The sequence below is a fragment of the Alligator mississippiensis genome, chromosome 5 (assembly GCF_030867095.1).
Source record: "Alligator mississippiensis isolate rAllMis1 chromosome 5, rAllMis1, whole genome shotgun sequence".
NCBI classification, from domain to species: Eukaryota; Metazoa; Chordata; order Crocodylia; family Alligatoridae; genus Alligator; species Alligator mississippiensis.
The window spans coordinates 125,852,738-125,867,303 of NC_081828.1; the positions used below are offsets into that span (position 1 = coordinate 125,852,738).

General features: G+C 46.1%; 1 protein-coding gene across 3 annotated transcripts in view; it reads left to right on the forward strand.

The window, feature by feature from the left end:
* Nucleotides 1-10,357, forward strand: part of AMPH (amphiphysin) — a 200,565-nt gene extending 190,208 nt beyond the window's left edge. For all 3 annotated transcript variants that reach the window (XM_019483395.2, XM_019483396.2, XM_059728675.1), the window contains one exon: nucleotides 8,752-10,357. In XM_019483395.2, coding sequence (XP_019338940.1) covers nucleotides 8,752-8,859 — 108 coding nt within the window. In that variant the 3' untranslated portion in view covers nucleotides 8,860-10,357. The remainder of the gene's footprint in view (nucleotides 1-8,751) is intronic.
* The last annotated feature ends 4,209 nt before the right edge of the window (nucleotides 10,358-14,566 follow it).

Genomic DNA, 14,566 nt, shown 5'->3' on the forward strand with positions numbered 1-14,566 from the left:
CTAGGGGGTGGTGTAGTATGGGATCATTTTGAGGTGGCAGAAGATCCCAAGTATGCTATCTGCCTGTGCTGCTGATGGAAGACCAGCCAGGGTAAGGACAAGAAACAGTTTAGCACCATGGGGCTGCTGATGCAGATCAGGAGGCACCACCCCTTGCTGTTGCTCCTCCTCTGCCTGGCACCAGTGGGAGCATGGCCAAAAGAAAGTTCCCATCTCACTCCAAAGCCCCCATCCCCCAGAAGCAGAGGCAGACCACCCTGGATTAGTGGGGGAAAGGCAGAAGGAAAGGGGGGCTCATTCCCAAGGCAAGTGAGGTCACCCAGAGCATTGTGGGTATGCTTGCTCTGGATGGACAGTCCTTCTTAGTTGAGCGGCCAGAGTTCAGGCAACTCATGGCGATCGTGACCCCATCATACCACGTGCCCGCATGCACCACCTTCAGCAGAACAGTGGTGCTCTTCCTATATGAGGCATCAGGGAGTACTTGAGGGAAGGTGATGCACAAGGCAGGTCTGCAGGTGGCCTTACACTTCACCTTGGACATCTGGAGCTTCTGGGGTGGAGATCATGCCTACGTCTCCCTCACAGGGCACTGGTGCAATCAATCAGGCCATCGGTGGGCTCTCCTTCAAGCAGAGGTGATGAAGGAGCCGCATGGCAAGGGAGATCATGGGGGCCATGAACTGCATGGTGCAGGGGTGGCTCGTTGGGCAGGGTGAGCTCACCTGTGGGTTCATGTTCACTGACAATGGGGCCAATATATTTCAGGTGGTCTGTGATGCCAACTTTTTTGGCATCCACTGTATGGCATACAAGTTCCACCTCATAGTCAAGGGGACAGGGCTGCTGGTGATGGTGCCGTCACTACCATGACCAGCCAGCTCATTTCAAAATGCAGGAAGGTGGCGGGCTACTTCCACTGGAGCATCAAGAGGGGCAAGATACTGTTTGAGAAACAGGCAGAGCTGAGCATCCAGCAGCACATCATTCAGGATGTGGAGATACGGTGGAACTCCACATACCTGATGCTCAAAAGGCTGGTTGAGCAACAGAAGGCCATCCATGCAATGGTCTTGCTCAGGGAGATTTGGATCAGCAGCCCCCTTAACAAAACAGAGTGGGATACCATCTCCCAGATCTTGGTGGTCCTCAAGCCATTTCTTTGAGGCCACCGAAAGCCTCAGCACTGCGGATACCCTCCTTAGCCAGGTGATCCCCATAATGAGGGAGCTTCAGAACCAAATGGAGAAGTTCCAGGGGATTGATGTCCCTGCCTGGGGCGAGTTGCTGTCACCAGAAGTGCAGGCATTGGTGAAGCGGCTGTAGGAGGGCATCAAGAAATGTCTGGATCTGTTGCAGTCTAGTATGGTCCACGTGCTGGCAGGCATGTGTGACCCAAGGGTGAAGGGGAGCATCTGCGCCAGCAAAACCCTGGATCACAGGATGGAGGTGCTGGTGAACAGGGTCAGGGAGGCAGAAGGGCAGATGCGGGGGGACATGGAAGAGGGGGATCCACTTTCCTGTGCCAGCACTCCAACCACCAGCCAGTCTCCTCCTCCACCACAGGCACTGCCAATGTGGGCCAAGGGCATGGCTTCCACGTTGGGGTCCAGAGGCACCAGACCCCAGCATCGAGCAGGTAGTGCCAAGGCCTTGGTGGCTACTTATCTTGCCGAGGACCTGGACTCGCTGCTCTGCAGCCCCTTGTCCTACTGGGCAAGCTGCAGCCAGATGTGGCAGGATCTGGCCATGGTTGCCCAGGAACACCTGTCCACCGAAAAGTGTTCTGAGCAAGAGGGTGTTCAGTATTGCTGGGGATGTTGCGATACCCCACCTCTTCTCCTTGGATCCCGGTTTGGTGGAGCAGCTGGTGTTCCTCAAGGTGGACCTCCCGCTGCTGGGGTTGCCCAACCTCCACATGTAGACGGAGTGAATGCCATCCTCCTCACTCTGTCTGCACCTATTTCCTTTTTTTATTTTTTTTTAAAAACCATTTAATGCCCCAGCCTCAGAGCTGGAGGTGGCACTCACTGTGTCACCAGCCAACAGAGGAGGAACATCTCCCTGCTGAGCTCCTGTGCCAGGATGAACTTGAAGGTATGGGCTGGGGCTGTGGGTAAGGAGGAGGCCCCAGGTCCTAGGCATGACTAAAACTGCACCCTTCCAGGGTCGGGAGGCCTGGTGGGACTACCAGTGACATGGCAGCCCACAAGAAATGCCAGGACCGCAAACCTCCTTGATGAAAAGTGGGTAGGAGGTGCCTTATAACCTCCAGCCACCACACGAACACACAGTCCTGGCTAGAGAAAGCCCAGACCTATAAGATCTGTGAGGCCTAAAGGGTTCCCCAAGCTCCACGTGCCTGTACACAACAGTGGAGTTGTGAGGCTCCAGGTGAGCTTAGCTGCCTGGGATGCCATCTGAGAGGCATGGGCCACAGTGTTAGGGAAGGTATGAAGCTATGGAATGGATGAATATCACCCCTAGACATCAGGTGCCTAAATGGGCAGTGTCCCACCTGGGAAGCATCTGAAGCAGTTTTCCATCAAGGTGTGGCAGGTGAAAGAGGGGTGGGCAGTTGGCTCAGAAACAGGTGGGTGGGCTGGAATCTCACCTGCACTGGGAAAACCCCCTGCTCTTCCTGGATGGAATGAATAGTGAAGAAGCCAGAGGCTGGCATGCAGTGCAGGCAAAAAAGCCAGTCAGTGAAAAGGTAAATTGAGGTGTTAAGGGGTGAGGGACAGGCTGGGTGGGGGAAGTGGAGGGAAGTGGGAAATAGCAGGTAAACATGGAGAGGTACCTGAGGAGTCGGATGTTGGGCAGGTTATAATGTGTCATAAGTCCAATGTCTATATTGAGTCCCTGAGTGTCTGTATCTAGGAGGTTGATGAAGTGAAGTTCATAGGCTCATCTGTGAAAAGTGGTTTGTAAATTCCCTTTGAGGATCAGGCCTGAGAGACTGGAGACATAGTGGCTTTTTCATGAGAAATGTGACCACACAGGTAGTTGGGTATTCTTGTCTGTAATAGATTGGATTAGTATGTTGGCAGGTTTTGTATTTCTTGTCATGGCATGGTCTGGATTCATTCAGTGTGTGTTGGGCTATAGGAAGTTGGCTTCTGGTGATGAGGTTAGTGAAGTTCAGTGCTTGTTTGAATTTACAAACCACTTTTCACAGAGGAGCCTATGAATTTCACTTCAGCAACCTCCTAGATACAGAAACTCATGGACTCAATACAGACATTGGATTTATGACACATTATAACAGGGGCAGGCTATTATTTTGGGCAGAGGGCCACTTACCGAGTTTTGGCAAGCTGTTGAGGGTCACATGGGTGGCCCTGCCCCTTGATAGGTGCCCTGCCCCCTGGGCACCATCTTGGGACCAGTGTCCCAGGGCCAGCACCGGTGGGGCCCAAAACAGGATGCAGGCTGGCAGGGGTCTGTGGTGCCAGGCTGGGTTGCAGCAGCAGGGAGAAGGGGGAGCTGGCTCAGCTCCATAGAGCCCCTGCCAGCTGGGACCCTGTACCCCTGCTGCCCTGTTCTGGGGCCCTGCTGATGCTGGTCCTGGGACACACGGGCCCTGTGCTCCCATGCCCACTCACTCCCAGTGCCCCCTCAGCCCCGTGGTACAGGCAGGGGGCAGTGCACAGCCCTGAGCTCCTGCTCACCGGCAGGGAAGGAGCTGTTGCGGAGCATGGGGAAAAGCGGCCCCTCACCTGCTCTCCTTGCTGCAGCCACTTGCAGCCTATGCAGGGCTGTCCTGAGCAGGCACGGGCATCCCCATGCAGGCTGTGAGCGGCTGCAGCATGAGGCGCTGACCACAGGGCGGGGGAGGGCCCACTTTTCCCCCACACTCAGCACCAGCTTGTAACCCACCCCCACTGCGAGTCTGGGCCCTGCGTTGGCTCTGGGCTCGCCTGTTGGGGCTGTGCCATGGTGGCAGCAGCTGCGCCCCTCCCCCCCCCCCGATGGCTGCACCGGGCAGTGTTTGCTGCTGTTGCCCACCCTGAGCTTGCGTGTGGGGCAGCACCAAGGTGGCAGTGGCAGCTGCACTGCAGCCTACCACAGTGTGAGTTCTGGTGGGCAGCAGCAGCAGCAAACGCTGCCCAGCATGGCAAGTGGGGGGGCCGCAGCTGCCCCAACAGGCAAGCCCAGAGCCAGCGTGGGACCGGGTTACAAATTGGTGCTGAGTGCCCCTTGCCTGCCCCATGGCTGGCACCCCACGCTGCAGCTACTTGCAGCCTGCATGGGGCTGCTTGTGCCTGCTAAGGACAGCCCTGCATGGACTGCGAGTGGCTGTAGCAGGGAGTGCCAGCCATGGGGCGGGGGAGGGGCCACTTCTCCCCATGCTCCGCACCAGCTTCTTCCTTGCCCTCCCCCCACCCCTTACCTGAGCTTCCAGTGCCAGTGCAGCCACATGGTCCCAGGCTGGGGCTTCTGGCTGGGGTGGTGGGGCCAGTCGGGCCCTGTTGTTGCAGGAGCCCACCAAGGATTCCCCTGGGTCCTACTGCCCCTGGTTTCTGTCATTTTTGACAGGACCCAAGGACAGATAAATTTTCCAGATTTTTTTAGGTGCCCTGCAGGCTGGATAGAATGGCCTCACAAGCCAGATCTGGCCTGCGGGCCATATTTTGCCACCCCTGCACTATAACCTGCCTGACATCTGACTCCCCAGGTACTTCTCCACTTTTAGTTGCTACATCCCCCTTCCCCTCTCTCCCCATCCTGTCTCTCACCCTTGATGCCTCAGTTTACATTTTCACTGACCAGCTTTCTTGCCTGCATTGTATGCCAGCCTCTGGCTGCTTCACTATTCATTCCATCCAGGAAGAGCACACACATATCAACTTGATGCTCCCCCAGCCTGACAAAGGTTTTTTAAACCCGAAAACTTGGTAAGATATGTTTCTGCAACCATTCAGTGTTTCTATTAGAAGATATCAGAGGTACCCTCAACTAGTCCGTGCTGGGGCCAGTACCCAAAGTGGGGTCAAAGGGCCTGGGGCCCAGTGCAAGGACTGCCCAGAGTAAGAGGCTCAGTATTCTGACTGGCCTGAAGGCTGGGCTAGGGCCTAAGGGTGAGCCAGAGAGGGGACCACAGCGGGAGGGAGTGAAGGATGCGATGTGCGAGGCATGGCCTTGTGTTAGGGGAGGTATGGAGCTGCAGAATGGATGTCACCCCAAGACACCTAAATTGGTAGCCACCTGCCTGGGAAACATCTGAATCAGTTTTCTATCAAGGTGTGGTAGCTGCAAGTCAGTGTCTGCTTTCTCTGTTCTACCTGCCTCTATTCCAGTGAAGAAAACTCAGCTTCCCTGTTTAAGATGTGCATCCCAATTTTGGAGGACTGATTTTGGGGGAAAGGGTGGTATGTGTGAAAATGTATTAACTCCTTAGGTCACTGTAACATCTTGTTTTAATGTTACAGCAAAATTGATTACACAGTAATCTGCTGTTAAGACTTTTTATGTATGGATTTGAACAGATCAATACAAATTAGCCCACAGAGAGCACTGATGCTACTTACAGATTGTGCAAGTCTAAAACCAAGTTGTACAGAAGTGTTGATGTGAGTGTGATAAGCCTGTAAGTCTCCTCTCTGGAGAGCTATGTGTCCCACAATACAAATTCTGGAAGCACAGTTAAACCCTACTGGCTCTGCAGCTAATGCCCAGAAACGTCCACTGGAGTTTTGTCTATATAAGCCATAGAGGACAAGGCCCAAAAAGGGTTTATCTTGTTGTTAAAAGATTGTATTCTGTAGGCTGAGAGTTTACAGAGGTGCACAAAGGGATTTTCTCATTCATGGACTCACTAAAGCCATTTGCAATAATGAAATAAAATTGTTTCTCCTCCATTGGTAAGGGAAGATGTAGAGAGTGTCTCTGTTTTTGGAAACCATCTATTTGTCATTTCTTGCTCTGATCCTGCCACATTAATTGATCACTCTCCAGGAAATCTCAAGAAATAGAGCACCACTTCTGAGGGCAAGTGTTTGAAATATTGGGACCTTTTTTGAAAACACTGTTGGCTATCAGGTGCTCTGTAACGCTATGTAACAGTATTCTTTAGAAGAGCTAGTGATTAGGGGTGTGTGAAACAGGCTGCATTTGATTCAGATTTGGATTCAGCCTGAATTGGGGGACAGTGATTTGATTCATCAATTCAGATCACTGTCCTGATTTCATGCGGCCGAATACGAATCTGAAGATTCAATGCTGATTCAGAGAATCAGTGATTCAGACATAGACGCAGCTTTAAATGTTTTTTCTACATACCTCAAGGTACCAGGCACAGCTCATGAACACTGCGATGATGGAGTGGATTGAGCATCCCACGGGGGAGGGGTACTGTGCTTCCCCGGCTCAGCAATCGGCTGCGGGGGGACCCTTGGTGCCCCCACCTCAGGCGTAGGAGCTACCAGTCGGGGGGGGCGGGTGCGAGAGTCTTTTGTATAGGGAGCAGAGTAATGTAAAAGCATGAGCTTTTTTTTATTTCTAGCATACTGTTTCAGTTATTTATTCAGTGTGACCCTACATTCTTATGCAACTACATTCCATTACCCCTTTTCTGGTAAGCGATTGTTTAATTGACAGAGATCAACTGATTTCAGTGACATTACTTACGGAATAAGACACTAGGTTATAGGGATAAGGGAATCAGGCTTGTAGTTTTAACTCTGTTGTCTTGGCATGTTATGTATTAAATATAATATTAGTTCTGTCTTGATTAACTTAAAAGATATATTCTTGTCTTGTTGTACATAGCACTAGAGTACAATTCAGTAGCAATAATTGGAGTAAATTAGATTTAGTGATTGATAATATATGTAGATAGGTAGACAGACAGATATGGTATAAGAAGTATACATACACACATATCATATCTATGATTAAAGGATATATATAGATAGATATGTATGTATATCTCTAAAACCATTGTGTTAATATATTTATTATTCAGTGTACATTTACCCTTCATGTTTAGCATCACCATTAAACTTAATCTTTTTGTCCTCTACTAGGGTACTTTCTAGTATTATACTGAGTCTTTTTATCTCAGTTATTCTTTTTCCTCCTTCAAAATTGGCCTGTCTAAAGCCATATTTCTTTTATATTTGGTAGCATCAATTCATATTTCCAGATCATATCACACAAAACATGTTGTGCTTGTTTTGATCCTGGTTGCTTCCCTTTTTCTAACAGAGTTGTGCTGAACTGATTATTGGTTGAGACTGAGTATTGTCATCACAGATTTCTAGCCAGATCTGCCTTCTGCTCAGGAGGCTGTCACTTACCACTGCCCCTTCTGTCTCAGATGTACCACCGGGTTTAAAAATATTTTCCTAGTTAAATGTCCCCAGTGTATATCAGTGCCAGTCTAAAAATGCTGTCAGCCTAACCAGCTTCAGTGGTACTTAATACTTAATAGAGAGCCACTTCATCACTGAATAGAGTTTCAAGGAGCAACTGAATAATCATGGTTTGACATCATGACTTTGTGCTGTGTGGCGGAGTATGATCAAGAGCACTCCTTGTACATCCTGATAACAATCAGCATGAATACATTCAAATGACCAGCAAAAAATGCTTGCACCTGCAGAGCAGACATTTGACAATCTGTAGTCTGACATGGGTACCACGGTCTAACACAGAGCTGTGGGTACATACTTTAAGTGCTTAGAAATATATGACCCATTATCTCCTTTTTCCCACATCTGACATTTATTCTTCTCATAGAAGAACAGATATAGAGGGTCAAAGAGATCAGTGTCTCTGGTCTCTTGCCCCTCATTGTTACTTCTATCACATTTTAGAGCAAGCAGCATTTCAAAAGATTCTACCCTGCAGACTACCAAGGGGCTCCATGAACCATTGATCAGGGTTTTATTGTACTGCTTCGGTCACAATACAGAATTAAAAAATATGAAAGAGTAGAGATATCCATCATTTAAATCTACAGGAAATCCTCGCTATTCACGGGTTCAGCATTTGTGGTTTCAAATATTTGCAAATGCCAGACCCACATCTTAAATACACTTAAAGGAACTTCTTGGGAACCCGCGCTTGCCACTGCTGGGCTTCTACCGCCAGGCTCCCGCTGTCACCAGCGCAGCCATGGCCCCCCGCCCTCCAGCCGCCAGGGGCACTGTGTTCATGGTCGCAGACTGTGTTCATGAACACAGTGCCTTATTCACAGATTTTGCCATTTGTGGGGAATACGAGAATGTATCCCCTGTGAATGGCGAGGGTCTCCTGTATGTTTTTTGTAGCCCATCAAGGCTTCTGGATTCAGAGGTTTCTTGACAAACTTAAACTAATAATAAAACCCTTGTCACCAGTAACCAAAAACACAGGATCAGAATGAAAGATGCATAGTAAAAGGTGAGACTTGAATAATGAAACAGCTGTTTTCCTCCCTGCTAAAAGTATCCACCTTCTCTCACCTCCCCTATACTACATGAGATCAGTATTCATTGAAATAAATGATGTGAGTTTTCAAAGGGCCTCAACACATCCTCCAATTATGCAGCAATAACATCTAGCCTACATATAATTGCTGTTTTTATTGCTTATGCAATTTTCACTGTAATTGGGTATTAAACCTCTAAGCATCGTAAAATGTTCTTGAAGTTGTGTCCATAAAATTTCACACCAACACAAATGGGTTTTTTTCCTGTGCAAAATCAGCTATAAATCTCTTGAAGTACTTGAAAACTGAGAAACTCAGACTCTTTTTCTTTGCAGGAGGCTGGCTGGCTGACAGGCATTAAAGAATCTGACTGGCTTCAGTGCAAAGATGCAAATACCTACAAGGGACTCTTCCCAGAGAACTTCACCCGCCGCCTGGAGTAGTTCTCATCTCAGGATAAGAGTGTTGTAGGAAGCTCAGCCAGTAGGTTTTAACCTCTGTGAAACACAGGAGCCCACTTTAGTAGTTATTCTGTTAATGGTTTACAGACTGGTGCCAGACAAATGTTGGTGAAACATATCAAATGAGCATGAATGCAAACAGTTAAGCTAGCAACTTCTGAAGCAGTACATGAAAAAAAATTAAAAAGAAATGTCCTTATTTGTTCACATGTACGTGGCAACAGGTTTGTTTGTGCTTTGTCGGAGCTATGGTGAATCCTGTATTTGATCCTTTCCCATGAAATCTGAAATTAGCCTCCTCAATACCAGAACCTTAACTTCTCTGCACTAAGTGTATTGTATTGAGTTGCACTGCAGAAAATTTTATTAGTAATCCTGTAGTACTGAGGTCAAACTATTATAAGTTTCATGTGTTTAAAATAAATGAACTGCTGCAAAGTTTTTCAATATTCTTTTCAAACATAGGGCCTTGTTACACGTTTATTTTGGGGCAGCTCCTAGACCTCTTAACCCCTGGATTATCTGCATGTTAACACCTTTAAGTGGCTTAAAGCACTCACACTGTGGCTCAAAGTTACACCATTCCAGGACAGGATGATCTCTTGATCCGCATAACCCAGCTCCTGTTCTGTTAAGGTGTGGCCACTCCCCACAGATGTGCCGCTCAAGTTGAAGTTGTGACTTCCATCATTTTTCTGTCCTTGTGTGACAAGGTATTTATCAGAGTTTGCAGATTTTGTTGCAATCTGACAGGGCCACGCCGTGAGCACTTCTGCTGTGGCCTCGAACTTGCGATCTTTAGGCTGTCAGCTGTGCGCTGAAGGTGTGACTTCAAGCTAGCACTAAGCCGATCAACATTTGTGCAGCTCACAGTGTAGCATGTAACAAGGCCCATACACACACACACACACATGCATATATGTGTATAAATAAATGCATACAAATATATATGCATTTACACGTTATCCTTCATTGTAGTTCTTTGACTCTGTAGTATCATCGAGACATGCATTGCTCTTACTCTGTCTGGCATTACAGTAAATAGTTTTGTTCCAAAACAAAACTAGCTGCTCCATTGCCAAAACATTATACAGTATCTGTGTTTGTAATGTGCAATTTTCATTCTGAGATGATGAACAACAGTTATAAAGATCATGTTCAAAGCTGCTAACCCATTGGGATGGCATGGCTCAGTCTCCTCTTTTTTCCAGCTGCACTAGTTAGAGATGAGATAGTCTGGAGGAAGTGGTTAAAATGCTGATCTCTAATTTTTTATTTAATTGGCTGCATAATAAAAACAAAACTAATATCTGAAAAGAAATAAATACAATATATTTTCACCATATGTATTTATGCAGCATACCTTCACAGATCCTTTTAAAATAAGATATATTACGTATCCTGTATCAAAAAGTCATCTGTAACTATTATGTTTTTCAGTGTTGTGTCATCCAAAATAAACCTTTGATCCAAAAAAAAAGTGTTTCATGAGTATTGTCTTTGAAGTTTGGTTAAATTTAGGTTAATATAACCCCAATGATGATGATCTGTTGTGCTCCAGCATAACAGATCCCCAAACCTGCCTCCTTTTTCCTTTTTTTAAGAATGACAAGAACTAATGGTACGAATCCCCTTGCCCAGTCTCTCATACCTGCCCTTCCAAAGAAAGTGTCTTCCAGAACTCTAATCAGCAGCCAAGTAACCATGGGCAGTAAAGGAGTTTACCTGGGATTTGGTTGTCACACGACTATAATTCACTGGCTCTTATTTCCTTCTTTGCAGGCTTTGATCATTTGTTTTGCATTGAATCCTAGTCTTTAAAAGAACATTTTCATAAAGCAGCCCCCTTTGTATTGGTTGGTACACTGGGCCTTGTATTTCTTGAGAAGTATTCTGTATTTTCTTAGAGTTTCAGTCCTTTTCGTTCACAGTTGGTCCTATGTTCGTCAATCCTAGGGTGCTAGATTTTGCAGCCACCTGCTCTGTTGACAGACTTCAGTTGGTGCCATTGATGGTTGTGGCTTCTTGGGGCTTGGGTCTTATTCTGATTTTTGAAACCTAATAGTTTCAGAAGTGGACTGAATACAGCCATGTTGCTCAGACAGGCTCAGCCTTGTGTAGAACATGAATAGGTTACCTGTGATATTCGTTGACAGCTGTCACAAGCAGTCGGGTTCTAAAGAGATCACAAGGAAGCTCTTCCAGTTTTTTCTTGTTACTTTGATAAGCTGGAAGGCTTTGGTCCAGTGTTAAGACACTCATCTAGGAAATAACCTTCCACTCTTTATGGTCTCATATTAGGTCCTAAGATCTGCTTCCTTAAGTCTGAGGTGGTTAGTGGAGATGCAGTAATTCATTGCTGGTATATACCACAACTCTGATGTTCTCAGTGCCTCAGTCCACTACTTTATTGGGACTTGAGACCTACAATTCTTTAATTTATCACGACATCATTAAAATAAATCTGCAGCAAAGAAAGGACTCCAGTTCTCAGATAGAAAAAATGTCATCATCTAATAACAACTAATTGAAGCCACTAGCTGCTGTAAGCTCAGTTGCGTCACAGTGATAAACCACAAGAGGAAAAAAAGATATAGGCCCTAGGCAGATGTTACACTTAAAATACAATTAACAAGTTAATCACGTCTTAAAGTGTAAACTGTTCAGGGGATTCATGGCGCAATAAAACAGGATGTCATCTACGAAGTTATTATACAAAATATATGTAATCATGTTGTGGCTAATTTTCATCCCATCTTAAATTGAACGTGTGGCAGAGTCCCAGAGCCCAGCAGTGGTTCTGGTCAGCTGATCCTGTGCAGAATTGGCAAGGTTCCACCTCTGGGGCCCTCCCAATCTGTCATAGGGTGGCTGGGACTGTACCAGGATTACAGCATCAGCACGGTCTCTGCCAGCCAACGATCAGCTGACCAGGACTTCCTCTGGGCTCAAGGTCCAGAGCCGTCCAAATCTGGAGGTGGTTGAGTGGTTTCAGCACTTAGAGGACAGCTGCAGCAGCAAGCAGGTGGAGACTTGATGGGACACGGAAGCAGAGCAAGTGGGAAATGAAAAGGATATTTTGCATTGGCTGTTTATTGAACACAGAAGGGGAAATCATGGCTGTACTGAAGTTGATGACAAAACTATTATAGACTTGAATAGAGACAGGGTTTTAAGCAGGTCTGAGCTCTCTGTCATGCTCTTCAGAGACTTCCTCAGGATTTGCCGTGTTTACCTAAGACAATGCCTCTCTTTCAGCAACCATGACTTGTGAAAGCCACATCTCACCAGCACAATTAAATGATCAGCGATCAGGTTGGTGAATGTAGGGAGACATGTTTCACATGAGACAGGAACTGGACCTAGATCTTGGAACTCCTTCCTGCAAGAAAAAAGGAACTCTGCTTAGAGCTAAATAAAGTCGACGCCTTGAGCACACCTTTCCCCACACCAAGCATTCCAACTGTTGTCTCTCACTCATCCCAAGCCCCTCCAAATTAGCCTAATTAACATGGAATTCAATTTGCTGCATCCTTGAAATACTCTGGATATATCCTATGATTCTAGGTGTTAAAGACCTTCAGCTTCCTAGACAGGAGCAAAGGGTTTGTTAAGGATGCATTCTCAGAGAATGGTTCAGCATCTCTATTGAGAGCCCACAATATGTAAGTATATTGGCTGGTATCATGGCTATAGCTTACAATGAATTCACCAAGTATTCTACTGCCCACTGGGAGGGCCATCAAGGATGTACTGGTCAAGTCCACTCCCCTAATAATTCATTCAGATACCTCAATTTCTGCCTAATTTTGATACTGTTACAGAACCAATTCTGGTCCTGTTTCATTACCGCTCATGCATGCACATGTCTTTTTTGTCAAATCTTGCAGTTTTTACCTAATAACATTTACTTAGCAACATTTTAACACCATTGAATAACTATTTCCATCTAGCACAAGTAGTGCTTACCTCTGCCTTCTGAAGGTGCTACTAAATTTCTGTTCATTACCTTTCCAAGGGCTCCTCATCTTGTGGCTACTGTAATATCTCTCAGCCCTGTAACATTTAATGCTAATAAACTAGTGTACATGGGTTAAATAGAATAATAGCTTTCTTGGGGTGCCCCTTTAAGAGACACAGGTGGTGAATGCAAGCCACCTGTGTATATGCAGACAGTAACCTCTGATTTTCAGTGAGAGATTTCTTCTTACTCCATTTGATTGTGCTGTCATTTTGATCCCTGTTGCACTTGTATGTCTGCAGCTCTTTAAACAAGTAGATCAAATTTAAAATAAATGATTTTTGTCCTATACATACACACATCTTCTAGAGCACAGCAGGAGATGCTTTCTTACACAGCAGTATGTACTGTAGCAATTCCTCCTTCAGGATTTATTTTAGCTAAGAATCTCTTTCTTTTCTACTTGGTGTGTTTCTGATTAATGTACTGGTTTGGGCTGGATGAGTTACTGAATTTCATGCTTTGTGTCACTATAAAACATAACCCATTGTATCTCAATTTCTCTAATGACTTATTTATGCCAGAGCAATAGCACATGCTGAGTCTAGTAACCTTCCACAGCAGCTATAATTTCTAATTCTATATAAAATGAACTCTTGAAAGATTTAGGAAGCCAATCTCCTGATACTGCAGGCTGATTAGGCACAGTGTGGCCTTGAATGTAAGATGAAATAAGTGAAGGGAGAGTAACATCTAGTCTGAGCTAACAAATAAAATTTATATTTGTGTCTGTCTACCTAGTCTACCACCCTTCCAATAATATAAAATAAATTATATATATCTCTCTATATTTTTTATCAAGAATCTTATAAATGTGTGCACCTATCCCAGCTGTGAAATGGGGAGGGAAGAATCCTATAAATGTGTGCACCTATCCCAGCTGTGAAATGGGGAGGGAAGGCTATATGGGTCATAGTCCTAATGCACTAACAAAGCTTTTTTTTTCTGTGCCAAAGAGTATATATTCCACCAGAGGTCAGTCAGCACAACCCCCAACCGAAGATGCATCATACGCAAAAGAAATGGTCTCTGCTAGATAAACTTCACCACTTTCCTGAACGATGTATAGTAAGCCAACAAATGCACTATTCTCTTTGTACAGCTGCAGCACTGTAACTATGGGTAGGCAAGGGGAGAGCCCCAGCCCTGGCTGCAGATAAATGGGGGAAGGGTGCCAGAATGGTGGCTCCTGGGAAGCTCACACCACAGGGACCATATGGGAAATTTGTACTGTTCTGCAACAAGCCCACCATGGCAGCGGATTGTTCTTCAGTTCCTTTCTTGGGCAGGGTGTCAGTGCATAAAGCAGTGTCGTGTCAGGTTGCATTACTTAATGAAATCAGGCTGGTGAAACAGAAGTCATTGGTCAGTGGATCCTCTAGAAATTCCCAGCCTATCCTTCCCACCCTCTCACAGACATCTCATCTAACTCAGGATGGATTGTCCCAGGATTTGACCCAGTTCAAAACAGGAGTGGCACAGCCAATTACATGTCACCCTTTCAAGCTGCGTTGCTGAGCCTTCCCCAGTAGGTGGCCACTGAGAGCACACAACTTGCTGGCTTGTCCCTGAAATAAAATGCAATAACCATACAGATGTACAACAGGATGTCCTAGGAAATGTGTTAGTACATTTTATCTGGAATACTTCAGGGGGACTTGAAGTAGG